Source organism: Bombus impatiens, unplaced genomic scaffold, assembly GCF_000188095.3.
Source record: "Bombus impatiens unplaced genomic scaffold, BIMP_2.2 scf_0203, whole genome shotgun sequence".
In the NCBI taxonomy this organism is placed as follows: Eukaryota; Metazoa; Arthropoda; class Insecta; order Hymenoptera; family Apidae; genus Bombus; species Bombus impatiens.
In genome coordinates, this window is record NT_176622.1 from 1,734,560 (window position 1) to 1,761,456 (window position 26,897).

The 26,897-nt window shown below is 36.1% G+C and overlaps 3 protein-coding genes across 8 annotated transcripts in view; 2 read left to right on the forward strand and 1 right to left on the reverse strand.

Moving 5' to 3' along the window:
- Positions 1 to 60: 60 nt before the first annotated feature.
- Positions 61 to 3,194, reverse strand: LOC100740977 (protein-L-isoaspartate O-methyltransferase domain-containing protein 1). Of its 3 annotated transcripts, none has more exons than XM_012383072.3 (5): positions 2,699 to 3,168; positions 1,728 to 2,057; positions 1,528 to 1,662; positions 1,201 to 1,452; positions 61 to 1,116 (listed from the first exon to the last, which is right to left on the reverse strand). In XM_012383072.3, the coding sequence occupies exons 2-5, from the start codon at positions 2,032 to 2,034 to the stop codon at positions 200 to 202; spliced, it is 1,611 nt and encodes a 536-aa protein (XP_012238495.1). In that variant the 5' UTR covers positions 2,035 to 2,057; positions 2,699 to 3,168; the 3' UTR covers positions 61 to 199. The 3 variants fall into 3 exon arrangements, with proteins under 3 accessions (XP_012238495.1, XP_012238496.1, XP_024221926.1); XM_012383073.3 differs by having other exon boundaries at positions 200 to 1,116; positions 3,083 to 3,194; XM_024366158.2 differs by lacking the exon at positions 2,699 to 3,168 and adding an exon at positions 2,298 to 2,315 and having other exon boundaries at positions 200 to 1,116.
- A 1,685-nt stretch (positions 3,195 to 4,879) lies between these two features.
- LOC100741096 (lethal(3)malignant brain tumor-like protein 3) lies at positions 4,880 to 13,732 on the forward strand. 4 transcript variants are annotated; one of them, XM_012383228.3, is made up of 17 exons: positions 4,880 to 4,990; positions 7,743 to 7,950; positions 8,656 to 8,950; positions 9,045 to 9,284; positions 9,357 to 9,991; positions 10,073 to 10,232; positions 10,320 to 10,491; positions 10,573 to 10,753; positions 10,836 to 11,022; positions 11,099 to 11,316; positions 11,395 to 11,623; positions 11,715 to 11,904; positions 11,996 to 12,117; positions 12,196 to 12,559; positions 12,637 to 12,711; positions 12,792 to 13,101; positions 13,184 to 13,732. In XM_012383228.3, exons 1-17 carry the CDS (start codon positions 4,965 to 4,967, stop codon positions 13,307 to 13,309), a joined length of 3,738 nt encoding a protein of 1,245 aa, XP_012238651.1. In that variant the 5' UTR covers positions 4,880 to 4,964; the 3' UTR covers positions 13,310 to 13,732. The 4 variants fall into 4 exon arrangements, with proteins under 4 accessions (XP_012238651.1, XP_012238650.1, XP_012238652.1 ...); XM_012383227.3 differs by having other exon boundaries at positions 4,881 to 4,990; positions 10,824 to 11,022; XM_012383229.3 differs by lacking the exon at positions 4,880 to 4,990 and adding an exon at positions 5,034 to 5,177 and having other exon boundaries at positions 10,824 to 11,022.
- Positions 13,733 to 14,467: 735 nt separating this feature from the next.
- LOC100741335 (fringe glycosyltransferase) overlaps positions 14,468 to 26,897 on the forward strand; it is a 129,781-nt gene continuing 117,351 nt past the window's right edge. Inside the window, exons 1-3 of the mRNA XM_003487861.4 lie at positions 14,468 to 15,312; positions 16,242 to 16,481; positions 26,324 to 26,372. Of these exons, the coding sequence (XP_003487909.1) occupies positions 15,019 to 15,312; positions 16,242 to 16,481; positions 26,324 to 26,372 (583 nt within the window). The 5' untranslated portion in view covers positions 14,468 to 15,018. The remainder of the gene's footprint in view (positions 15,313 to 16,241; positions 16,482 to 26,323; positions 26,373 to 26,897) is intronic.

A 26,897-nucleotide genomic window follows, 5' to 3' on the forward strand; every position in this document is an offset into this window, starting at 1 on the left:
CACTCTTTGGTTCAAGGACTTGTTAAGTCTTGGTTTGAGAGAAAGAGACAAAGAAAGATGTAGAAAGTAACATCTGTGATTATTCCATGTAAACTATTGCGTGAAATTAAGTCATCTGTATGTGTATATATATATATATATACATATATTTATTTATTTAAATTAGATTAATATGATTCGTGTATGTAATGTACTTATATTACAGATTACGATTATAATTTAGGTACAACTTTGATGAGAAAGGCAATGGTAACTCATGTATTTTCTCTTTCATATACGTAGAAAAGGCATTACTGTTCACGTAACGGGCTTCTATTGTTTCTTGGTCACGGGGGCTATTGGAAGGTTCGATGTCCATCGGTTCCGCCATGTCCGGAGGATCGACAGGTTCTGAGGCTGACTGACCGGTATTCGATCTAGGGCTATTATCTTCGTTGCTCAAGTTTACGTCTTCTACGATACTGCTGTCCGTTTTCTCCCGTTTAGCCATTTTTTTACGCTGAACAAGAGTCTCGTCCTGTTCTGTTTCGCTATCACTTTCACTTATATTCAACAACGTTTCAGTATGTTTCAGTAAATTCAAATAGGTTTCGCTGACATTGGTGAAATTCTGTACCTCTGCTTTATTCTCAGGTTTTGCATCTGTCGAATTGGAAGTAGTCTGTACATTGCTTGATTCTTCTGTCCGCGAAACGGACTTATTACTATCCGAAGAATTTTCAGGATTCTGATTGTTCCAGTCAACGTTACCATTACTGTTTACTACTTGCCTATTCTGGCTTCCGTTCATATTACACAGTAACACAGCTCGTACTTGAGCAGTTGCGTACATATCTCTAGGATCAGTGTCTACACTGAGCAACATGCATATCCTTCTCGTAAATGCATCATCTTCATCTGACACTGATTCATCCGACACCGATTCATCAGATTCTCCCATCACAGGAATTACAAATCTTGTTAAGGGGGTTTGCTGTGGAGGACCAAATCTTCGCCGTTCTAATAGAATTACTTTTTTCGTTTCCAGATCTTTGTGTTCCTTCCATACATTCGTCCGCAAACAGCACCTGATCTTACCTCTGCATAGTTCTTGTAAAGATAATGGAGCACATTCAGCTGCAATACACACAAATAATAATGTAAAATGATTTACAAATACTACTCTTTTTATCTTGTTTTAAAACAAATAAATATACATACGTAAGTGGAATAACGGTTGCACTGAAGTAGTAGGCACGACTAACTTTGCAAACGATACGGGAAGCATTTTAAAGTGTATCCAAGTATTTTCATCTATTCTGAGTACACGTAGCAAATGATTTTTAAACGGCATTACGAGGATACCTCCGACACATACGAATTGTTTAATAAATCCTTCGTAATTTTCGGGACATGCTGCACCACAATATACTCTGTCATACTGCCTACCAGGTGCAACATTCAGACAATTCCCTGTTAAATGTATAGTTACATGACTCTTTTCTGTTCTCACAGGAGTCATATATAAGTAAATTCTTTATGCATCACCTTGTATAAAAACTGGTTCACAAAAATCAAATTCATCCAGTGCTAATGACTTCTGCTTAAATTCTTCTAGTCGCTCATACGCATAATTTAAACAATCTTCGTGCAACTCAATACCATGATTTGTTCCATGTTGGTCTAAGAAAGGCACAAAGATATCACGAATATTCTATATTGATCTAGTAAAGGAGCAGTGTTCTTACCCAACATGAGTCCTGCCATTGTACTGAGATAACCAGTTCCTGATCCAAGATTTAAAAAGCTCAATCCTGGTTCCAATGAAAGGCTTTCCATCACCTCGCTATATACACATGGTGCAGATAAATGAATGTTACCATGTTTCCAGGCAAGATCATTGTAAGCTCTTTCTCTGTGAGATGGTAAAACATAGTCTGCTCTATCAATAGCTCTAAATACTTTTTCCACTTTTCTTGTTCTTATATATCCAGATTTCATTAAGTTATCAACTAATTCATCGTTATTTTGTCCACTGCTTACAGCTGCCCCCATTGTTACAAATTTACAAAAGATCTCTGCAAGAAACATTCAATATGTTAATTAAATATTTATTGTATTTTTAAATATTTTTGCACTTATATCAACATATTAAAGTAACATATTTTAAATATAATTATATTTTTGTTGCCACTTATATAATAGTTATTATTTTGTTACTATATTGACAACTTTTATTGGAGAACTTTTAAAGGCAAAGTGGATTTATATCGATATAGTAATCACAACACTGTTGTTTGACTTTAAAAATAACTTATCAGGTCAAAGTATAGTATATTATTTACAATTATTAAAGTTCATATAAATATGGATAATGTGATAAATAATAATCTACCAAAATATATATTCATCTGATAAGAATGAAATTCCAATACCAAATATATTATTTTATTATGAATACGATAGCGAATGTGTGTGTCTACTTTTACGTGTCAAAATATAACATGATAGGATTACGTCAAAGTGCGTTGCATATATATACATACAAAACCGAATAAAGTATATATTTAAGTCTTACAAAGCGAAAAGTCGTATTCAATAATAATAACATAAATTAAATAATAAATTACGTATTCGTATAAAATAAATATCGATACTACAAATTTGAGAGAAATGCACATAAAATTTTCGCAGTGTTCTCGTCAAAACGTTCCCTTACCAGATGAAAACACTATGCTCAATGACAGTGAATAATGGAGTCGATGCTAAGTCGGAAAAAAAGTCTTTCGGTGCCTCGAGTTAGCTTATTATAATGCACACAGTATCACGCATCGTAACATATTTTGCGACAAAAGACTGGATTTACTGCTTATGTCTTCTGTTTTGGTAAGTACAACAATCCATCAAGTCCATCAGCTGATAGAACAAAACATGAACTGTCTCTACGCCATTGTACGTTTCCAACTATTCTATAACAAGTTACATGTCCACGGGCAAGTTTCACGGAATAAAATTCGATCAATTACGAGCATCATCCTGCCCCATATTATTTTTCCGAATTTTTTCTCGATCGCACAAAATACTTTTTCGATCCGTTTTTTACCTTTTCCTTCAAAACGCGTATGCGTGTTAATCGGCCTTTTCGAAGCGTATGACAGTGCCGTCGCCACGGGTGGAGCCCCTTACCACGGGTGAGGGTAAGGTTCGTAATGTCATAAGGTGTAGTTTACAAATCAGTCGCTAGCCATGGAGCGCTACGATCTAGAGGTTAATGAAAGCAATACACTGGGTGTCTCGCAGTTTACTATGCAATCTTTACCAGTGTGTTGTATAGGTAGAAATAGGACTAAAATATCATGTTTCAAAAAGTTCATAAATGTTTTATTAAAAAGTTATAACAAAAATATGAAACGTAAAACGTACATACTTGCGCATACATTTCGAAGTATCATTCGCCTTTATTAATGCAAAGTTAATATCGATGTGCTATTGAATTTGCTATAAACTGAATTTCATAACGATTTTGTCTTACTTCTTTATAGCGTACGTTTATCCTCGTACAGTAGAATCTGATAGAATCATGCTTAAGAATAGTAAACATATACGTTATACATATATCAACACGTTAGAGGAAGATTATTGACTTACATAATTTTGTTATAATTTTTTAATAAAGCATTTATAGATTTTTTGCTATATGGCATTTTAGTCTTATTTTTAACTATTGAATATACCAATAAAGTTTATACACTAAAATAAAATACAGAACATAGTAAGGGATACAAGTCACACTCCTGACATGAAGCGCCTTGCTCTTTAGTGGACAAACTAAGGTTCGCTAAATTCACTAAGAGCTTTGTTCCCGTTACGGGAGTTAGATCTGTGTATACTATCGTGCCCCTTACACGGCTTCCATTTCCCCTCCTGCCTTCATCCCTATAAGACAAAGAGGGTTTAGAGAGAGATCTCCGATGAGATTTCCCTCTTCTTCTAGCTCTCTCTTCAAACAGAAAACAATACGCGGGAAGTGTTTGTATTGGGCGCAAGTCTATAGCACGGTATTAGCTAGCATTTCTGTACCATGGTAACGAAACTCGAGTGAGAAAAGACTCTCCAAGCTCCGAAACTCAGCTTGGACTCTACTGGCGTGTAACATCGAGCGCAAGCGTTTACGTACTCTTTGACATATGTTTCTCAAATACGTAAATATGTATGTACATTTATATGCGTAAATGGATCTATACTTACATATACATATAGATTCGCGCATATTTATAATCAAGCGATTCCTAAGCTTCGGTAAACCGAACGCATTTCAATCGTTATACGATTCTTCGAATATGTGATAATGAATTTACTGTAGTGAATTAAATCTACGATGAATATATGCATACCGTATGGAAATTTTATAGTTGCCACGTTAAAAATAAGGAGACTGTCGTTATGGACGCGCAGCAGGAAATAAGCGTCCCAATGTAGTCAACAATTCCATTAAATTTGTTATATACTACCTACTTCTATTTTTTATTTCGATCGATACCGAAGAGCGTAACGTTTAATTCTTGTTTTACGGAGCCAAAAACATAAATTGCTTTTACTTCGATTTGGTTGATGCGAAGAACTTGAAATATTATTTTGCAAAATTGAAAGTGGAAACAATTTTTTAACTTTTAATATAATTTTTGTATGAAAATAAGCGAAAGAATAATTACGATCATTCGTTGCTTTATATATTTGTGGATTAATTGTACGCGAGTTGTATTTTGTTCATAGAAAAAAGATTATATTTGTAAATTAAATTTACTTTGACGTTTGAGAGGTGATAGCCAAAAAATTTTTATTACATGCTATTAAATACATATTTCTGAAACAGAAACATTTTTATCTTATTCTATTTTATACGAACAAATGTGAATGAGCCTTTACAGCAGAAGCAACATGGGTCGATGCGCATGCGCAGTTAGAGTGATATCGTCTCTTCGCATATGATGGCGACTGACAACTTTAAAACGTGAGTTTATTATCATATAATTTCTTATGTTTACAATGTGCTGTTCGCGTGTAAAATATGACAGTGATAACATTAAATATTCAGTTGTTTGTTAGTCAAGTAATTTTTTTCTCACGATCGACGTTCGATAGATTATATCCTTAAAATTACCGCTCATAATTCGTTAGACCAACATTCACTTATCCTAGTAAGTATACCTATAAAGCTTCCCGTAACTTCTTGCATTGGTGTACTTGCAAAAAGTTGTAAAGTATTTATGAATGAATGTAACGTGTACAAACTTCTTAATACAAATTACCACGATTATCATAATAATCTTTACTTATATTCTTTTTCAACTTAGCTCCACTCATATAGAAATGTACTTAAAATATTATGACTTGGAGCTTTGATAGTGATTATACCTACATATTCATAAGATCAATTTATACCGATAAAGTAAAAATAATGAATTAGTTTTGTTTTCTTCGTATCTTTGAAAACTTTTTTAATAACCTCGATGCCTCGTAGACTAAATATCTCGTACTTTATTAAAATATACATATTCTACTGTTATTGCTCATAAAATAACAAAGGTATTCGTAATCTTAACGTTGTATAATTAAAAAAAAAATCTATTTTCATTCAGGATTATCTACTTTATACTATTTTTTACAAATTTAAAATATATTTATAAATCGTATTTATGTCGTATTGTTATCGTTATTAGTAATTTATATCAAGTTTATATGTTATTAAAAACTTTAATAAATGTGATGCTAACAATATTTTTTTACAAATTTTTATCTCTTTCAGACGTAAATTTATAAAATTCCAGTACTGTAATCATAATCTGATAGTTGTAAATTCATTATACAGAGCAATAATATATATCGAGCATTAAAAATGTTAGCTTTTATATTTTAGAGGTTAATGCAGAAGTATATCGAAATCGAAACTTGAGTATTTGCTTAATGTGCGAAATGAATATATCAATTATCATTTTCTATGAACTAATATAAATGATATTTTCGCGTATGGTACAGTAGAAAATATTGATCGTCAAATTTAATAATTTTATCAAGAGCTCGTCGGAAATTACTGTTTCAAAGGCAGAATCCTTTTCACCAATTACACGTACTGCTACGTTTAACCAATCCAACCACGATAACAATACGACGTCACGCGACAACCCTCTGCCATTGGTCAAAATCAACAACTATGAAAATAAAATAATAAAATTTAACATGTACAACTACACTTAAAGCATGTCTGAGTCGGATACATTTCGTATCATTTTGATTAAATTACCGATACCTTGGTGAATTTCAATTTTCAAAATCCAATGCGATAATCTGTTAAATAGCGACAAGTATGTGACTCGCCGTTTTAAAAAAAAATTCAGCTTGGTTCAGCTCGCATTGATCAGCGGAACGCAAATTGGTTTTACTTTTTTTTTTGGGTTGATATTTGCGCGGGAGATTCGTGAAAGAATACAGGCGATAAAAGTTTGCCCGCGAAAAGGCAGTAGATTAAATAAAAAAAAACTTTGTTACGTGGTATATAGTTATCGATCGACAGTGCATGATCCTTGAATGATTTCAAAATTACTCATACTTGGGAAAAATCTGTATATCCGATGCGGTTAATAGTGTATCGAGAATGTTACGATTGGTCGAAATTGTGAACTTGCTCTTCAGTGTAACTCCGATTAACCAATAGGAAGCGGCCTGTTGCGCCGTCGCTACTACAGTTAGAACCTATGAGGATATATGCTGTAGCGTACGCAGAACGAAGGCTCGAACGCTTAAAAAATATGTGAAACTAATCATTTAAAATTCACTGGGATTTCAACTTGGTTCGTTCTTCGTTTATGTCGTGTTAATTGTTTGCGTTACCCTGAGAATTCCTGGGAATCCCGCAAGAGATGATCAGTTTTATATAGTTTGATCCATCCCCTTATTTCAGTGAAAAGTGTGCGTGCGTGCGCGTTGTGTTCTTCAAGTGATTCGTGATGCGCGTTGAACGATTTGCAAAAGTGCTTCAATAAAAATATCTGCGGTGTAACTGTTGAAACTTTTAACTCCCGAGGATTTATGGTGTTCCATAGAATGTATGGAATAAATTGTTGGCTAACTGATGCATTTGAAAGCGTGAAAATTAATAACGTAACTACACTGAACAATATTTGTTCGGCGCGTGTTTCAAATCGTGTTGGTGATTCTCTTAACGCCCAGTTATGGCTATCCGGGATAGCATTGCATTAGTTATTAAACTTTGTATATTCAAAAATTGCAGTTATTTGCAAATTATGTAACTAGCAACAATTCTACTTGGTGATAGGAGATATTATATTATATACTGTTAGGTTTGTAGAATTACAAAATATTTTCACTTGTCTATTTTTTTTCATTCCATTCATCGTACGACATTCTTTGGATATTAATTCATTTTTTAATAAAAAGATGTTTTGTTATCATTTTGCCTATTCAATCGTTTTTTTTTTTAGAACAACTTTCAAAAATCAATTTTTTAAGTATAGATAAGATTTAAATGATTAGATCATTTAAGTTGCTTTTATCTTTTAATCTTTTAGTTATGTTTTTATACATTTGTGTTATAATATAATATAAATAAGTAAACAGAATTTTCTGAGAATATGATGTTGATTGATGTTCTTGAATGTTCTTATGATGATTTGAATCGTTAAATGTACAAAGTGAGTTTCTTTATACAATTTATAAAAATATATTGTATTATGTTTTTTCAACAGAATGGAAGAAGAAATAGTAGTAGATGATGTAGATGAGAATAGTAGTACGGAGATTCCTCAGTCAGATGATCCAACAACACCCGTTATGCCTTTATTATACATTCAACAAAGTAAATTACGTTCGGCTCCACCAACAACCACAAATCAGACTTTGGTTTCACCTAATGCTACTCAATTGGCTGCTATTATCAATCCAGTCAATAATCAGGTAATTTGTTAATATCCTTATCTTGAATGAGATAGCTTGAGTTTTCAGGACAGAATATTATTTTCTCTTCATATTAAATATAATATAACACCAAAAAATTTTATAATAAAATTTGAATATATTTTTAATATTCATAATTTTATAATCTTACATAAGTAGAATAATATATTATACTGTATAGTACAATAAAGTGTATAGTTATAGTATATAGGTCAGAGTAACCTATAATTATATAAAATGATCCAGTATAGTTGTGGTACTTTAAGAATATACTGTTAACTATAGTTTTATTATTTCATATGTAAGTGAATATGGAATATACACACGTAGAGTGTAAAATCCTATTAGATTCCATGTATAGGTGATAGCAGTGAATAGTGTACACCTTTATAATAAATATAGATCTGTTCAATATACTTGCTATAGTGGATAACAAGTAGGAAAGTATAAATGACATTAAACATTACTTTTATAACCATTACTTTATAACCATTGTATCATAGTATATGAAAAATATTTCAAATATTTCTTAAAGACACAAATTTGTAAATATGTACGGAGTGGCACAAAATTAGACAATTTTTAATGATCAAATGACACACGATTAAATTGTATTAAGACATCAAGTTTATTTAATCAATTTTTTGGTGATTTGTAAATTATTTTAATGTCATCAATGAACTATTTATTTTATTTTAATTACAGATTGTTACTGGACAGAACAAAGTGTTTATACAAGGACCAAGTCAGGTTACTACTTCTCAGAATAAACAACATATTGTAATCCATCGACCAATTAATACTGTCAGTACCACAACTAATTCGCAAGGGCAGAAACATATATTGCTTAGAAAGTCCAATGCATCTACTGCTCAGATAGTGCCCTTAAGTACCACTCAAGGAAATCAAACCAATGCACAAGCAGGCAAGCATACCTTTGCATATCTTGGAACTCTCATTAAACCAAATAAATCGCGGGAATCTGTTGTTATTCCAGCAGGTGACTATTTTATTTTCATAATAAAATTATGAGTAATAAAAAGGATACTTTTTATTGATGTAATCTTAATTTGCTTCTTCATATAATTTATTAGGAGCTCTAACTACAACTCAGATAGCTAAACCAAAATTAGTGATAGCACCAGTTATATCACAGTTAGCTCAAACTTCGACTAGTACTACTACAGGATCTCAAAGTCAACCTCCGAAACACATGGCTAATTTATTATTACCAGTCAGCATACCCCAACAAAGTGGACCTACTAAATCCAATATGTTTAATTTAAAAATTAACAATGGCCAAATTAATGCAGAAAGTAAAGGAACTATTACAGGTAAATACTTGAAAGCGTACTTCATTGTATTGTTAAATTTGAATTAACTATTCCCTTCTTTTTATATTATAGTATTACGGGAGTCAAAAACTACAAATTCGGCTACACATCCACCTCCTTTGCATCCTATTGCAAAAATGAGTTTACTAAACGCAAATAAAGGAAATAACAATTCTACAGACAGTATAAAAATTACAGAAAATCCAGATTCCGCAGTTATTACCCCTATTCCGAAAAAAGACGACACTGGTATGCCTGAGAAGCGAAAAAAGACGATAAGCAATATATTAAGAGGATCGAGTGAAAAACGAATGAAAAAACAAAATCTTCCAAAGTCTACTCAAGAGAGTATAGTTGATGTAAGCTATGCACTAAGTAGTCCAGAATCAGAACAAGATAAGGATAAGAAAGTGCAAAATGATGATGACATTACATTGATTAAAGTAGTTCCTAGTGAAGATAAAACTGTGAAACTTACTACTAATACTAATGTCGATGACGATATAAAAATCGAAATTATTAAAACACGCACAAGCTGTGGCATTGAATCATTAACAGACAATAAAAGTGATAGTAAGATTAATATAAGTAATCATGAAGACTTGAAAGATCATTTAAATACAACACATAACGATTCTAATTTCGATGCGGCGAAAGTTTTAGATTGGAAGGACGGTGTTGGTACTCTTCCAGGAAGTACATTAAAGGTATGACCATATAACATTAGAAAATTAATTTTTGATGTCATGGTTTAATAAAATAGCGAATAAATTTATTATATTTCATAGTTTTGTATGAATGAATTTGGTATTATGGAAGTAGTAGATGAAGACGAAAACAACAAACAAGGTAAAGATTGCATTGGCGACAAAGAGAATGTTTGTTCGACACAGAATTCTTCCAAGTCTACCCCTGTAACTGTTAATAATATAAACAACGAAAAGAAACGTAAGTATTAACAATGTGAATATGCATATTTTCTTTCAAAGAGTGGAGGAAGATTTCATTCGAATGTGACCGAGTTTATTTTTATAGCCGATGATAGAAAATCGAGGACTGTTTCGGCGGATACAATGTACCATTGTGAAGGCTGTGGATGTTACGGACTAGCTGCAGAATTTGAAAGTCCGATATCGTGTGGTCCATCATGTACGGAAATAATAGAAGCCAAGAAACAGCCACCGTCGCGAAAAGAAAAAGACTTGAAGTATGTTGTTCGATATAAAGTTTTCTAATATTTAATTAAATATATATTTTTTTTATAAGTTTATTTTTATTTTATTGACAGAGATCTACGCGCGAAACGGAAACGTAAAAGATTACTTCAAGAACAGCAACAGTCTAAAGAAATAGAAGAGAAATCTGAAGACAAAGGACAAGAGAAGGTGAAATCTGAGACAGACGAGGATACAAAGGATACTATTACAGGAATAGATGAAGAGAGTCAAGGAGATAACACTGAATCGAAGGTACTTGTGACTAAATTTTCCTTTTACAATCATTGAAACATACTGCTTATAAATGTGTCTCTGTATTCAGTATCCTTGGCAGACAGGCAAACTCGGATTTTCATGGTCTAAGTATCTTGAACATTGTAAAGCAAAAGCAGCACCCGTTAAATTATTCAAGGACCCCTTCCCGTATGCAAAAAATCATTTCAAAGTTGGAATGAAATTAGAAGGAATAGATCCTGAACACCCATCACGATATTGTGTTCTTACGGTTGTTGAAGTAGTAGGTAAGTTATTTCACTTTCTTCTTCTTATATTCAGTCTATAACAACATACTCAGTTTATTTATTTGGATAATTCCAGGTTATCGAATACGTTTGCATTTCGATGGATATGCAGAAAATTACGATTTTTGGGTAAACGCAGACAGTATGGATATCTTCCCAGTTGGCTGGTCAGAAAAGAATGGACATCGATTAGACCCACCAAAAGGTTACGTAGCTAGTAATTTTAATTGGAACGCATATCTAAAAATTTGCAAAGCTACTGCAACGCCAAAAAATATTTTTTCAAATAAAAGTGTAAGTGCCAATCAATTTTTAATCAAACGATTTATTTTTTAATTTCATGAACTTCACCAATATACCTTACTATTTTAGTCAGTATGTCCAACTGGTTTCCGCGTAGGAATGAAATTAGAAGCGGTAGATAGGAAGCATTCTTCTTTGGTTTGTGTAGCAAGCATAGCAGGCCTAATGGATTCCCGTATATTAGTTCATTTTGATTCTTGGGATGAAGTGTATGATTATTGGGCGGATGCAAGTTCTCCATACATTCATCCAGTGGGATGGTGTCATCATAATGGTCATAGTCTAACGCCACCAAATAGTAAGCGAAATAATATGTATTCGATTTTTATATTTTTGTATCTTCTTCCGGAAAAAACTATGCATGTAAAAATTCGAATCTATTGTTTCAGATTATAAAGACCCTAAATCTTTCACATGGGATGCGTATCTTAGGGAAAGCCGTTCCATGGTCGCGCCAGCGAGAGCTTTTAAACAACGACCACCTTGCGGATTTAAGCGTGGAATGAAATTAGAAGCGGTTGATAAACGCGTGCCTCAACTTATAAGGGTAGCAACAGTTGAAGACGTAAAAGATCATATGTATGTAAATTACAAATATTTATTTTTATCTTAAAATTAAGTGGAGCGCAGTACAATTATATATGTATATGTATATATTTTTGTTTTACAGGCTAAAAATACGATTCGATGGATGGCCAGAAAATCATGCTTATTGGGTCGACGACGATTCCCCTGACATACATCCCATGGGTTGGTGTATGAAAACGGGTCATCCTTTGGAACCACCATTAAGTAAAAATTTTTTAAATATTTTTATACCTCTCGTGTTTTTATATTCTTACTCTAAATATATATTACTGTCTCCTATAGCTCCAGATAACTTAAATGACAGGCCTGAGTGTGGAACATATGGCTGTAAAGGAATAGGGCATGTAAAAGGGCCTAAATATGCAACGCATAACTCTGCATCTGGATGTCCGTATTCACCTCAGAATCTTCATAAAGTTAGGCAATTAGCCGATAGACTTAATCTGAAGCACGAGACTTGCGACTTTGAAGATGATGTACAGGATAGACCAAAATTAGAAAAAGCAGACAAAATAAAAATGGAAAAGTCTGAGAAATTGGAGAAGCCATTGTTTTCGGAGGAAAGATTAATGAAGACTGAGAAAGACATTAAACAAGAAGATGGAGATTTCTCTGACAAGAATGACAAATCAGAAAATTCGGAAAAGTAAGCTATACAAATATTCTGCATTATATTATACATTGTTGTAATTGCTATGTATATGAGTAATTCATAATTTACAGGTCTAGTAAATCGAAACATCATCACAGTGACGGACAAACGGATGATGACGAACTTTTAAGAAAGAGAAAGAAAAGGTTCACTCATGACTATATTTCTTGCATTTATAAACGTACATGTATCTATAACTAACTTGTATATTTTTATACTTTTATAGACGACAGGTTTCTGAAGAACCTTTATATTCCCTTTCGAATTCATATGGTGACTCGTCGCTAACTACTATACCCTATGCTGCAAATATGCCTGATAAACAATTACGTACAGAATTGTACCAATCCGTTTACAATCCTGGATATAATCCGTTACCGGATTCGCCGCATATATGGGCGAAACATAGCAATGCTTTAAACAGGGTAGTAGCGAAACAAAACACGAATCCTCGAAGGTGGTCGAACGAAGAAGTTATCAAATTTATACAGAGCCTTCCTAATTGTAAAGAAGTAGCAAATATCTTTAGGCAGCACGTAAGTATTTAAAAAAAAAAGAATGGAATGTAATACAATTTATTATATTCAAACTGTTTAATCTCGTATTTAATGTTTATAGAATATTGATGGTGAAGCATTTTTAATGCTGACTCAGGAGGATTTGATATCGCTATTGGGATTGCGTCTCGGACCTGCGATTAAGTTGTACAATAGTATAGTTCTTTTACGTCGAAGAGCAACGTGAATGATGTGCGATGAACGTACATACAGTTGGGTTTTAAAGAGTGCAAAGTGGCAGCTATTATGACGATTGCGTCAGATGTATTTATTTAAAATAAAGGAGAAGAAGCTTGGAATCATTGGGATAGAAATGTATCTTCTGTCGCAATTAGGAATATTGATTTACAAATGCAGAGAAAATTTGTAACAAATCCTAATTTGATGATACAAAAGACATTTGTTAAAGTGAAAGATGATCGTATGTTTGAAGTTGAAATGGACGATTTTTATCGATTTGTGATCAGGAGATGTAACTATAGCTCGAATGGACGCTCATGATGAAGTACTTACGATTGTCTGTTTTAATTTTTTTCTTATACTGTAAAGTGCATTGAATCATGTACAAATGTAAATATTGACGATCTTAATAATTAAATATTGTAATACAAAAATATAAGCAGTCTTTTACGAAGGAATCTACACCTGACCTGCGATACTCATATTAATAACTTTACACCTGTAAACACACATCCTCTGAAATTTTTAGAATGAATTTATCCAAAATAACAGTAACATATTTATATAACGTATATAATATTTCAAATATTTTGCAATCGATACCTTATCTTCACTACATATAAAAGATATATGAAAGAAACAATGAACGAAAGTCAATTCACATAAATAAAACAACTGTATAAAAAATGTATTTTATAAACAAAAGATCCAGATTCAAGAATGCAGACTGTATAAACAAGTTAAGTTATAAACCAGAAGTTAACACACAATGTTTATTTTTATTAAAAAATGAAAGCAAAGTAAGGTAATAATTTTTACAATTGCTTATTTCATTTATTGTTTATTGATTTCTAATCGATATAGAAATTTATTAAGTTATTAATCGGATCAACGTACAACGAAGAGGCGGTGCTCTATTTAAAACGCGCCCCCCTTCTCATTCGTTCTAGACATTGTGCCACTCTGCAGGTCGCTCTCCCACCACGCCGGCCAAGTGGCTGCTATGGCGATGTTTACAGCGTAGTCACGACGACTGGCCATGTGTTCAGTCGGTGGCTTGTCGCGCGCCGTGCAGTATTACGTTTTGGTGCGTGTTCGCCTCGTGACTCTTCGTATATCTCCGCTTCACAAAAGCGTTCCCGTGTGACAACCATTTGATTGTCAAACACTCGCTGCTCTTCTACAGGTTGTCCTGAAATTATTTATAGTACAACGATACAAAAAAACAAACAATCAATTATAATCAATTTACAAAAGTATTATATAGTTTTTCATGATAGATTCGCAAGACGAATTGTTTGAAACACGAGATTATCGTTCAATCGAAATCTATAATTCTTCAAACAGAGATATCGATTTCGAAGTTTTAATCGATTTTCATAAATCGTTGACCGAATCAACAACAAATTAACGCGAAACGGAACGATGACATTGGTGGTGTCATCGATAATTAAATATAACGGAATAACCGAAATTTTGCAGGTTATCTTTTCAGTTAATTTACAAAGTGACAAGAAGGAACTTTCGATGGGACATTCGTGATCGTGTATTACAGTGAATCGAGTTACAGTTTACGTTATTCATTGTCATGCGCAGACGCGATCGTTTCGTACGACAAGTAGGCTAGATTTGATTATCAAAAGCGAACGATTTATTCGATATTTTGAAAGAGTAACACGGGAGTGACGCGCGGGAACGTGATTACTTTTGTATGTTATGACTGGCGTATTTTTCACGCGGCAGAAGGAGGGGAACGATGCAAGGTGGTTGCCGTTGATCGTTGGAGTTCGAGAAAAACGTGAAAATCACGAGGAAGAGGGGCGGTCGGTGAAATTCGGTGGCGGTGGGCCACAGGCTCGATTGTCGGTGATTGGCGCGGGATACGCCGGCACCGGAAGTGCTAAAATGCCCCGTAGCCTGCCGACTAGACGAGGTCTCCAGGCGTTGGCACTTGTTCTCGCCACTGCTTATGCTACCATTCTTCTTTATCAGGCTGTTGCACCCCGTCAGGTAAACGTTTTAATTTGTTTTACATATGTTAGCGATTATTCTTAATCTCAATAACAAGACGTGGCGTTTACTACCAAAGTGCAATTTTAACCTCTTTATTTCAGATCACTGATCGATTAGTGAATACAAATTGCATATAATATTTCAGTACTCCGCTTTAGAGTGTTAAACAAATTATCAAGGTTAATAGCAATACCCACGGTGGATAGGAAAAGTATTTGCACATTAGTAATTACATTAGTAATTTATTAATTCAACGAGTGAGAATCCTCTGGTACAACAACATTAAACAAAATAAGTGCATAATTAATAGATGAGTAGCATTAACGGAGAATGGAACAAGGAAAAGGGAACGAAGAATAAAAACAATAGAATAAGGTAGATAGATAAATATATAAATAGAAGTAAATAAAGTACGGTTCAACGTATAAAATTAATTAGTTTCAAATATATCAAATTTCGTATCATTCGGTAGTAGATACTTTTATAAAACGATAAAGATTTGATATACTATAAAAATGAAACGTTGAACCTGATAAAGAAAATTCTTTGGATAATAAGATTATGTGCAAATACTTTATGCAACTGCTATATCAATAGAAAAGATCATAAGGTAAGGGGTTAATCGACTTTAGTAATAAAGAGAGATGTTACTTCCAAATGACGTGTTAATTGTTCTATTCTCGAAGTGCTATTCTCGATAGCCAGTTATGTTAATCGAACGGTAAATCGAGTTCGAACTTGTTTCGTCGCAAACGTCGCGAGAGTAAACATTGCGTGAGCTCGCGTGCACGTGCTCGCTTCTTTTCCAAGAATTCTCGATCAGATTATCGTTCTATGCGTGCAATGTTTACAAAATAATACCGATCCATTATGAGCGTATCGCGGTTGGTTTTATACTTATGTGTGTGTATGGCATTGTTGCATAGTGGGTCGACGAGATGACGGTGGAAGTGAACAGTAGGAGCGTACTGGTGGAAGTGCCAGCTTCGAGGAGGATGCTGATCAACGAGGAATCTTCGGTGACACCTGCGATCGCGACTGCGACCATGGCACCGTTCACCACGAATCTCGACGACGTGTTCATCAGCGTGAAAACTACCAAGCATTACCATCACTCCCGTCTGCCAGCTATCATCAGCACGTGGTTTCAATTCGCTAAGGATCAGGTACGTGACAAATCCTTTCAAGCCTCTATGCTTCTACATGTCTACAGAATATTTTCCTAAGTCGTGGTTTGCGCTGTTGAGATATTTGTATTCTGCTTATTGTTGTATATCAGATCTGTATAGTTCATCTCTATGGTAATTTTGTAAGATTGCGATACTGGATTAGGTATAATACTAGATATAAGTAATGTTACGTATTATATAATATGTTCTTATAAGATTCTATTGCGCTATACTTACTACATGCATACAGCCGTACTCGACGTACGTATATCTATGTAGAAAATCGATAAAGATGTACATACATACATATATACATGTATGATGTATAAATGTTTAGAACTAAGTTAAAAGCGTAGAAATTACTTTTTGTTAATATAGAAGAACGTAACGTTCTTAGAGATTTATAAATGCGAACAGCGAAGAAAGTCAACGAGATTTTATATTGTGTTCAGAAAGACGAGTGCTGCTGATGAACGAATAGTTATAAACGTGTATACGATTGTATGCATATTGTACAGACGTAACATTAGACTCTTGTAAATTTTTACCAAGATATTACCGATATCATTGGCCTTTCATTTCTACCTAATTAAATTCTACTCGTTGAGCTTCTTCTATCGGCCCGTCCAGGAAATTTCCCAAAACTCTTCGATGGCCAGTCCGCCACTGATTATAAGTAATACTGCAGTCTTAAAAAATCACCTGTTAGTATTAATTTATCCTATTAGTGGATCGTTTAGTTTGTCTTGCGTTTTGTTCTATCCAATTCGTTTTCTTATCGTCTAATTGGCAACGAATGATCGAGCAATTAGTTTTAGAATGTACACTTTGTTCGACCGTTGTAATTGAATCGTGTACCATGTAATAGCTCATTTTTATCTCTATGTATTAACGAACAATACTTGAAGTAGTTTTCAGCGAAGAGTATTAATTGATTCTCGAAAAGAAAGTATTAATTCGTTAGACTGGATGACTGTTTAGAATAGAGGCCACTCTGTGTGCGATTTGTTACTGTTCGGTCGAGCATATACACGGCGGTTTTCAGCTTGATGAGCACTCGTCGTGGGAACGGGATTCTCTGTATTTCCGTTTTACCCTTTCCTTCTTTCTGCGTCTCTTGTTCTCCACCAACTTCCACTTACCGCGTACAGCGTTTTATTTGTGTGTTCAGCTCATGTTCTTGAAACAAACGAATTTTATGTATTCGTCTCTTCCAAATCCGTCTGTCCATCCGTTTTATTCGTTTCGTCCATCTCTTTCCGGTCTTCGTTGACTCTAAAACCTCCTTAAATATCCACCGGATAGCTAATTTAATAGCACAACTGTGGTAGGTTTCGTTTATGAATTTTAGTAACCTTCGTACTACGTTCGTTCATTGCTCTTATTAAATATAAATCCGTTTTGCAGAATTCTAGAGTCCCTGTGTATCTCTTGCTTCATGAACCTTTGCCACTCTATGTACGTGCATACCGAAGCAAATAATTTCAAATTTAGCACGGCACAGTGTAGCGTAGTTTACCGGTGGATTGCCGGCTTAAAAGTGTAGGTAGGTGGTAAGAAGGTCTAGGAACTCTCAACTTTCGCGATATTATCTTGCCACGACTAATTGCATGCATTGTACTTCTCCCCTGTTGCTCGGCCTTCCGCTCCCATCGCTACCGGCGACACTTCCTGGAACTAGCAGCCCAGAAAAGTCGCCGGAGGGCCGACTAATAATCGAGATTCTCAGGAATCGCGCGTTCGAACGAATTATCCAGGGACCTAAAAGCTCGTTTCGGAGCACTCGTGTTCTCGAGGCGACGTAACACTTGCCCGTTACATTGTCGTCGGTGTTCTTTGAAGCGCTTAGCTCGTTTTGTTCAATGGATTCAGAGTAAAAGAAATTTGATTGAATTACGTCTTGGGGCAATATATCGTTATAACCTCGTCAAGGGTGGTCGATGAAAGCGATTAATTATCGTAGTAACTATCGACTTGCCGAAGGACGTTGGGTGTTTCAGTACGGTATTTGGTTACGCTATAATACAATAGGATAGGTCAGGATATGAGATAACGAGACCGTACATTTTTATGTATTCACAAAATATTTGAAGGTTCAGAAATCCATAGAACATACGTGCAAATATATACAGGTGAGTCAATAAAAATTACCATTATTATTATTATACCAATAATTATCATCGAAAAATGTTTACAGTCATTGTATTTAAGCAGCCTGGTCAGACGAGTACATGTTGATTTTTTAATGTCTTGTATTATAGGTATATTTTTTATAACATTAGTCGATCCAACTGGACATTCCAATGAAAAACGATCGGTTTAGCAGCTATTTTGATTTTAAATTGTCAAATTTAATGTATGAAAGAGAAGCAAAGACGCGAGGCGGTATTCCTATGTTTCACGTTGCTTTGTCTTTCGTACATTCGCAAATTGAAGTATTAAAATATCCGCTAAACCAAAGATTTTTTTCACTATAAATATATCGATTCTTTTTTGTAGAGAATATCCAATTGAATCGACTGATGTTATTAAGAGTGTACGGTGGTCGTTAAAACTCTCAGTCACCTTGATATCTCAAAAAATATAAACTATTGGAAGATTTAAGTGTACTCATATCACAGTAGACTGCTTAAACGCGATAAATTTCGCTTCATAAAGTCACAATGGACAATGAGTTATTTCAAACGGTAGTTTTTACTCACTCACTATGCACCAGATATACATGGAAGCAGTATGCTTGTTGTAATATTTACCGGATGAAAGAAGTCTCTGCCTACATTCTATTCTTTTTAGTTGTCCTCGTAGAGATGCGAATTTGAATGAACACTCGCAGTTTAGAAATAAGAATATAAGCGATATTCTAGACCTTCGGATATTTAAAAATATCTTAGCAAAAGCACTCGATGGTGTCAAAGATCTCAGTGTGAAATCGAGTTAATATGTGCAAGTACCTACGGCGATCTTCCAGAAACAAAAGCAGATTTCTCGTTTTACGTTCTATCCTTATTTCCAACGACGTTGCATGGTCTATGAGCAGGCAAGAAGGAATATTGGAAAATATCCTGATGCTCCTTTCATTTCACTTTCTTACGAATCCTCGGGAGAGAAATGATTTACGAAGAAAAGAGAGTTAGGTAGAAAAACGGACCACTGCCAGGTCTGGTTGTATTGTTGACCTGTTGGTAGGCTTGTCTTAAATGTAAATGAAATTCTCTTCGGGTTGTTAACGTTGCTGCTGTAACGTCAATTCTTATTAGAGGCAGAATTTGTGCAGGTCTTCAGTCCATACCCTCAATTACCCCAGGGACCCACCATAAACCTAAACTTTTTAAGTTTATTATTTCTGTTATCTGTTTGTTAATTTATTATTAATTACGGGAAAAGCAGGTAGTTACTTAATGGGAAAAACCCAATATTCGACTAACGAAAAAGCTGGTTTTTCCCACAAACAATATTACCTACTAGCCGCGTTGGTAGGAGGCTTTCTCCTCCTATCTTCGTTTATTAACACGACCTATAACCAATTGATATCGTGGATCGTTACCTTTACTTTTCCTAACGGAAGGTGCGAATAGCTAATCCGCGTTGTTAATTAAAACCATTGAACAGTGAGCATCTCTCCGATCTGTGTAAACCTGTGCTGTGAAATACAGACGATAGTTGTGTTACGACTCAGCTATTTTATTTTCATCAAACAACCCCCAAGTTTACGCGACACTGCTGTCTTTACAGCTGTTAGTTTTTACGTCTATGCGACTAAATACAGTAATTGAAGAAAATATTTGAATGTTTTTATAGAAATCTTTCTACGAATATATCTTGTGTATTGTATGAAATGTTTCGAAATTTCATTAACAACGTTGTTACGAGACACTGTAGTCGCGACTATATTGGCAAAGTTTGAGAATCTGGAAATTCATGGACATAGAAATTAGAAAATATTTATTCCAAGCACACTCTCCACGAACGTCAAAGTATTTGAACAGTCGATTATCCACTAGGTATATCAGCAAGCCAGAATATAGCACAACGATTTTCGATATTAATTATATATGTCGGAGATGAAAGGACATCGGAGCCTTCCCTCTGGAACTTCGGGAAAATCCGTAAAATTGTAATTAAAGTTTACAGTTGTAATTAAACAATTTGCCGTCGTTCTGCCCAACTGCATTTGTTTGCGATTTCTGACAATAAACTTGGGCTCAAGGCGACCATCAGTCGCCGAACGTAGCCGCGGTCAACGGGACGGGTGCTTCGTCTAACAAAGGTGTGGAGTGATAGTATGACTCTCGTTAAAAGAAATACCCATAGAGGTACCTGACGGTAAAACATTCCAACGGTTCCTTCGGACAATGAATACCAGATATTGAGGCACTTACACAGTACAAGTTCAGTTAGCCTGAGGACCCGCTATGAAACCTGGGTTTTTTTGGTAATTAAGGTTCTTCAAACGGACAGGCAGTCTTTGTCCCAAATTGACCAATTGACAGCGACGTCAATTTCCCTTACTTTCGGAACGAGGGCTATACTCGACGAATCCGATGATCTCGTGTCTTTGGACACACCCCATCATAGTTTTCCTCCGTGGCATCATTGGGACGAAAATTCATTCTTTCTTGCGATCTCATCGACGAAGAGAGTAGCGCCGTACGATCTGCGAGTATTACACGTTTGAGTTAGAGCAAGTATATCTGTCATCCCGTTGACCGCGGATTCGTTATCGAACCTAAGACCAACGTCACTAGCGTCGCAAGTGCCCAACCACCGCTGTCGATCGTCGAATCGGTAGTGTTCATACTCGTAGTATCAGGCCGTATCTTCGTTATAACACAACGATGGCCAACTCCAAGGGAAGTCTATCAAACGCCCACAACCCTGTTTCTGACTCTTCTCCGACATATACATATCGAAGACCATTATTTATATCCTGTACTAATTTTCAACTGTACTAATAATCAAGCGTATGTTTGTAATAAACGTAACTTCTATGTACATTTCCAGATTGGTTCCAAATATTACCAATATAATCGTCGTGACTCGTCGCATTGCTAATGAAATTCCAAAGAGCTTCGTACAACGCACAATTATTTATATACCGTAATTTCCTACGCTAAATGTTCAGCTATTTTCGCGAGTCACTGTACATCGCAAAGTCTCAAGACCGCGAATGTATTTGCATAGATATTACATACATTTGCATAGATGGTAAAAACGTTACTATTAACGGTCGAGGAAGAACCGTAAAAGAAGAACCACGGACAACGTTCGGATGACAGTGTTCGAATTTGCCATCGTATCGGTGCTACAGGGATACTTTCGATTTCGACAAATTGCTCGTGTTGCACTTTGTATTCGACTGGAATTCACGTGTTGCAATTCGAGAGTCATCGTGCTCGATTGGCTCGCTGTTAAGTAACATGCTGTAGGTGTTCATCGGAGGATTTCATTCGGAGAAGGAGGATTTCTGCCGGGGATACCGATCGATCGGCCGTCGAAGCGTTTGTCATTAGTTTCAGTGACTCGCCCTATATCGCAACCCTTCAATTTACAACAGCCGTTTCGCCTCTGAAACGTCAGCGGATAATTGATCAATTACGTCGTTTATTTATCTGGAAACGCTCACCGACCGCATCGCTGTAATTTTACGCCAGTAAACTACAGAGTATCTCTCGAGTTAATTTCTCCTTTTCATTTTATTTCTTCTTCCCGTCTGCCTTCTTTTTTTATATCGATGATCACCGAGGACTTCTCCTTGGAATTAATCGGACCTCGGTTGCGACTTTTCAGAGCGTTCGGACGTCGAGCATCGAAAACACTGTAGTTTACTTGTCCGTCGATATTTTCAGAGTATCGAAATAATATTTTCGTGTTTGGTGTTTGCGCGTGTACCGTGCGTTTCTAGCTGTTCGATATTCATTCCTCTCGGAGTTTGGAACGCACGTACAGCTCAGGTATATTCCACTGGTTACTAAGTTCGAGTACGTACTTAAATGCTCAAGTACGTAAGCATTTACACACTCGCCTGTCCGAGTATTCAGATTTTCGAGCTCCTACTTTCACGCTCCTACTTGTAACGTCAATTCATATTAGAGGCAGGATGTGTGCAGGTCTTCAGTCCGTGCCCTCAATTATTCCAGGGACCCACCATAAACCTAAACTTTTTAAGTTTATTATTTCTGTTGTCTGTTTATTAATAGACAAAACCATCGAACAGTGAACGTCTCTCCGACCTGTGTAAACCTGTGCTGTGAAATAAAGACGATAGTTGTGTTACGACTCAGCTATTTTTATTTCATCGACCAACCCCTAAGTTTACGTGACACACTCGTGTACGTTTAGTTCCTCGACTACCTAATTCCTACGTTTATAGATTAAATATTACATTGTTATTAGGTATATTAGGTTCGGACTTTCTCAAACGATCCACTGATCTCGATCCACATACTTCGTTATATTCCTTCCCAGACGATTTACAGCTCGGATTTCTCCATCTTCCAGTTTATTACAAAACAGGACGCGAGTACTCTCCTAGTTGGAGTCGAGAACAGCCTATTTAATTCCTAACGTCGCGTCGCCCATAGAGTTGGAAACGGAGACTGCAACCAAAACGTTTAAATTATTCTCGAGCAAGAGAGAAAGAGAGAGAGAGAGAGAGAGAGAGAGAATTGGGTCCCAGTGCAATGGAGATATCGGCTTAACGACGATGCCCGTTTTAGCCGCGACGTACGTGCGTGGATTAACGTAATTACGTCGATGTAACGCGACGCCGGTGCCACTGACGTCATCGCGTCTCTCGTCCCTCTTTTTCCCTGGCGTGCGATGTCTCTTGTTTGCCGGATATTCGTGTTCCTTCTGCGAACGCTGACTCGGGAGCTTATTCGTCTCACCTTTTTCTTTTTTTTTTTCCTCTTCCTCCGCGTTTGTTCCGTCTCTCCCTTCGCCACGGTTTAATTGTCGGTTATACAGGACATCCGTCTTGTCGCGACAATTCTTATCGTCGGTCGTAAGATAACGTTCCATGGATAGCCATCCGACAACCGCTGTTTGCTAAGCCGCTATTCAAGTTTTGGGAAATCGGGAGAAACGGCGATTCGTCACGCTCGAAATACGTTCGCCGTTCGAAGCACGAATACGCGAGAAGCTAGAAAATAGAATACGGCCGAGTAACGAATAAATCTGAAACGATTTCTTATAGAAGACATTTTTTATACAATTTTGTATAACGAGTCGAAAACGTGGAATTAAAATTCTTCGATAGGAACGCTTTGAAAATTCATCACGCGCCTGTGTTAGGTCGATTCCTAAAGCTAAACGCGTTCAAACTTCGTCTTCTTCGAAACGAAGCCTTAAACGGACGAATTTTGTTTCGCAATTTCTATTTCTTTTTACGCGTGCTATTACTTCCTGCCGATCGTTCGCTCATACTTAGGTGGGAATTACTCAAGTTGCAGCGTACTCGACGAATTTTGAAACTCGCTTTTCTCGAAAATTAAGTGTTGAGAAATTTTATTCCATACTTTCTTCTTATTTCTTTCAGCAGCAATTATATCATACCCGTTTGTGTCACCGTGTTGGATAATTGGAATCATGCAAATATCTGCTTTATTTATTGTCGCGAGAATTGTTTGTAATTTTAATAAATATTAAACAAAAAAAATTTATTGTCATCTAGAGAAACTTTCCAGTGACAAAGCTACGCTCGTCGGGGACACAGGCAACGGTGGAAGGAACTTTTTCTCAAGTTCGTTCTCTTTTACGAGTATTCCAGAATTCTTGTTACATTTTTAGATGGAACTCTATATTTCTATATATCCACAAATTTATGCGTTTTCTTAATTCTTCGTGCAAGAGATATTTGCGTTCAAAGACGCTTGAAGTAGCGTAACTTTGTTCTGAGAAGCTTTTCGTGCAACAATAAACAAGGTAGATATCTAGGCGACTCCACTTAATCACGCCACCCTGTATATCATGAAAATTTTCAGCGAAAATTCACAAACATCGAAATATAGTTAGACTCCTCGCCATCCACGACTCTACGAATCTTTTCTTCAAAAACTGTTCACTTTCTTCAAAAAATTCCAAATCGGACAAATTGTAAATGTAAACAACTAAATAAAAAAAAAAAACCTTCTTCAATAACGAATTCTCTCAAACAGCTCGAACGATCTCCCAGAGTATTTCATTTCCTGTCTATGTCTCTCGAGTTAGTTCTGCGAACACCACGATGAAATATATTTACAGTTAGACTATAATTCGGCGAATAAAACGAACAAAGATGAACTTGCAGCTAAGATTCGAAATTTCTTTCGTGCATTGACCGAAGTCTGTCTCTATAGTCTGACCGAAAAAACGTCGCGAGAAATCTGCTCGAATTGGTTTATCGCGTTTCTTCCGGACGCTTAGAGACCGCTTTGATACGAGTTCGCCACTTTCTACTCGTTTCCGACGACTATTACATCGGAACGAGCGTTTCTCCCACGTTCTTTCTCTTTTGCCGCGCACAAGTGGCAGGGATCCGTGTTTCCTCGGGTTCGAAAGCGCATCCCGCCACGTGAAAATCCTCGAGACAATGCTCGTGACGTCTGGTACGGCAGCGTTACCCCTCGTTCCGTCGACGCTCACTTCCTGAAGGGAACTCGCCAACTAAAAATAGGCGACTGCTTTAACACGTGCACTGCACCAATCTTCAACGTCGTCGCTCTACTCTCATGCAGATGACACCGACCAACCACCCGGAGCTCCCAATTCCTAAGGTGTTCTCTCTCGATCTTGCTGGTCGCTCGCAGTGTCAACTGTCTCGTCGAATTTTTTGGCGAATTATCGACGATACGATCGATACGAAAGCGTACATCGATCAACGTGATCAGTGGATGGACCAATGGACTGAAAATCTAACGATAGAATGAAAATCTCGTTTTGCTGCGATTTCTCTTTGGATTTCTACTCTTACGGAGAAGATCGGTAGATTTTTGGATTTTCGAAAAACTGTATAACTTAGAGACAGCCATAAGTAGACTATAATTTTGCTAGACGTTCTGAAAGTTTGGTAGTTTTGAACAGCACGGACATTGGCTTTGAACAACTTCAAAATTCTCTCTAATATCTTTACGATATAGAGTGGTTGAAAAAAGTAAGAAAGACGCGTCATTGTATCTGTTGTATCATCTACGTACTAATTAATTAGGTTCAAGCATATTAAATTCCGTATCGTTCGGTAGTACTTTGGTGCGGGGCAACAAAAACTTGATACGCTATGAATTTTCAATGTATAATCTGAGAAAAAATTCTTTAATGGAAAACGTGTGTCAATTCATTGTATAGTCGCTGTATTAATCTCTGTAATTCTACGAAATTTACTCCAGCGTGTTCGAATAGCTTCAATTCAACGATATCTTATTCTCCATAATTACAGATGTATGAACGGTCTGTAATTTACCACGTACGAATGCGTATAATTTATTGGCGATTAAGTACAGATAAAAATCTGTTGACAACTATCTTAATCCGTTGCTTGTCCCTACAAAAATAACAAAAATAAAGAAAAAAAGGGAGAGAAAATAAGGAAAAAGAAGAACTTTATTTTCCCAGCGGCGATCGAGGGTGAAACTCGCGAGAGCGATTTATCGAGCTCGGTGGACGTAGATGGAGCGATGCAAGCTCGAAGCAACGGAAGAAATCGAAATTTATGATCGGTACGTGGCGCGTGTTAGCCGCGGTAAACAATGGCGTCTGCGTACGTGACCGACACGTCGATCGTTAGAGTCAAAACCGGCGTAGAAGTAGCTCTTACCCGGTCGTCGAGTACTCTCGGTTTAACCTTTCTTTATTTCTCATTTCAGACTTGGTTCTTCACCGACCGGGACGATCCCTACTTTCAGAATCAGACCAGTGAGTATACTTTGTACTCGTTTACCTTCTACTCTTCCCATTGATATTTTACTCGCCGATCTTGTTTCGTCTTGCTGTTCCTCGAATTTGATTACTGCGTTTTCGAACGTGGAGAACTCGAGGAAAAGTCCGCGAGCCAGTAAAATCCACGAGCGAGAAACAACGCTCGATCTTCGATCTCCGTGTGACGATACGTAGAAATTTTTTTTTTTACTTATTTATTTACATTTTACAATTTGTCCAGTAGGACATTCCGTAAAATATTATAGCTTAGTGGTATAATAATATAACATGTGGATGGCTACCCCCAGTGGGATACCATCTTCGAATGATACGTAGAAATGGCACACGTTTCTGACTTTTCGACTTTCGGTCGTGTTTAGCGAACGTTCCGGTTTGCTTCCTCGGGACAGACGCGAGAAAACCTGGACAAAGGGCAATTAAGGAGGGGCTAAGGTTAATTCGTACAAAAATAAGGCATGTTTTTGTGAATTATTTGTGACGACACGGTTAAAATCTCTTTGT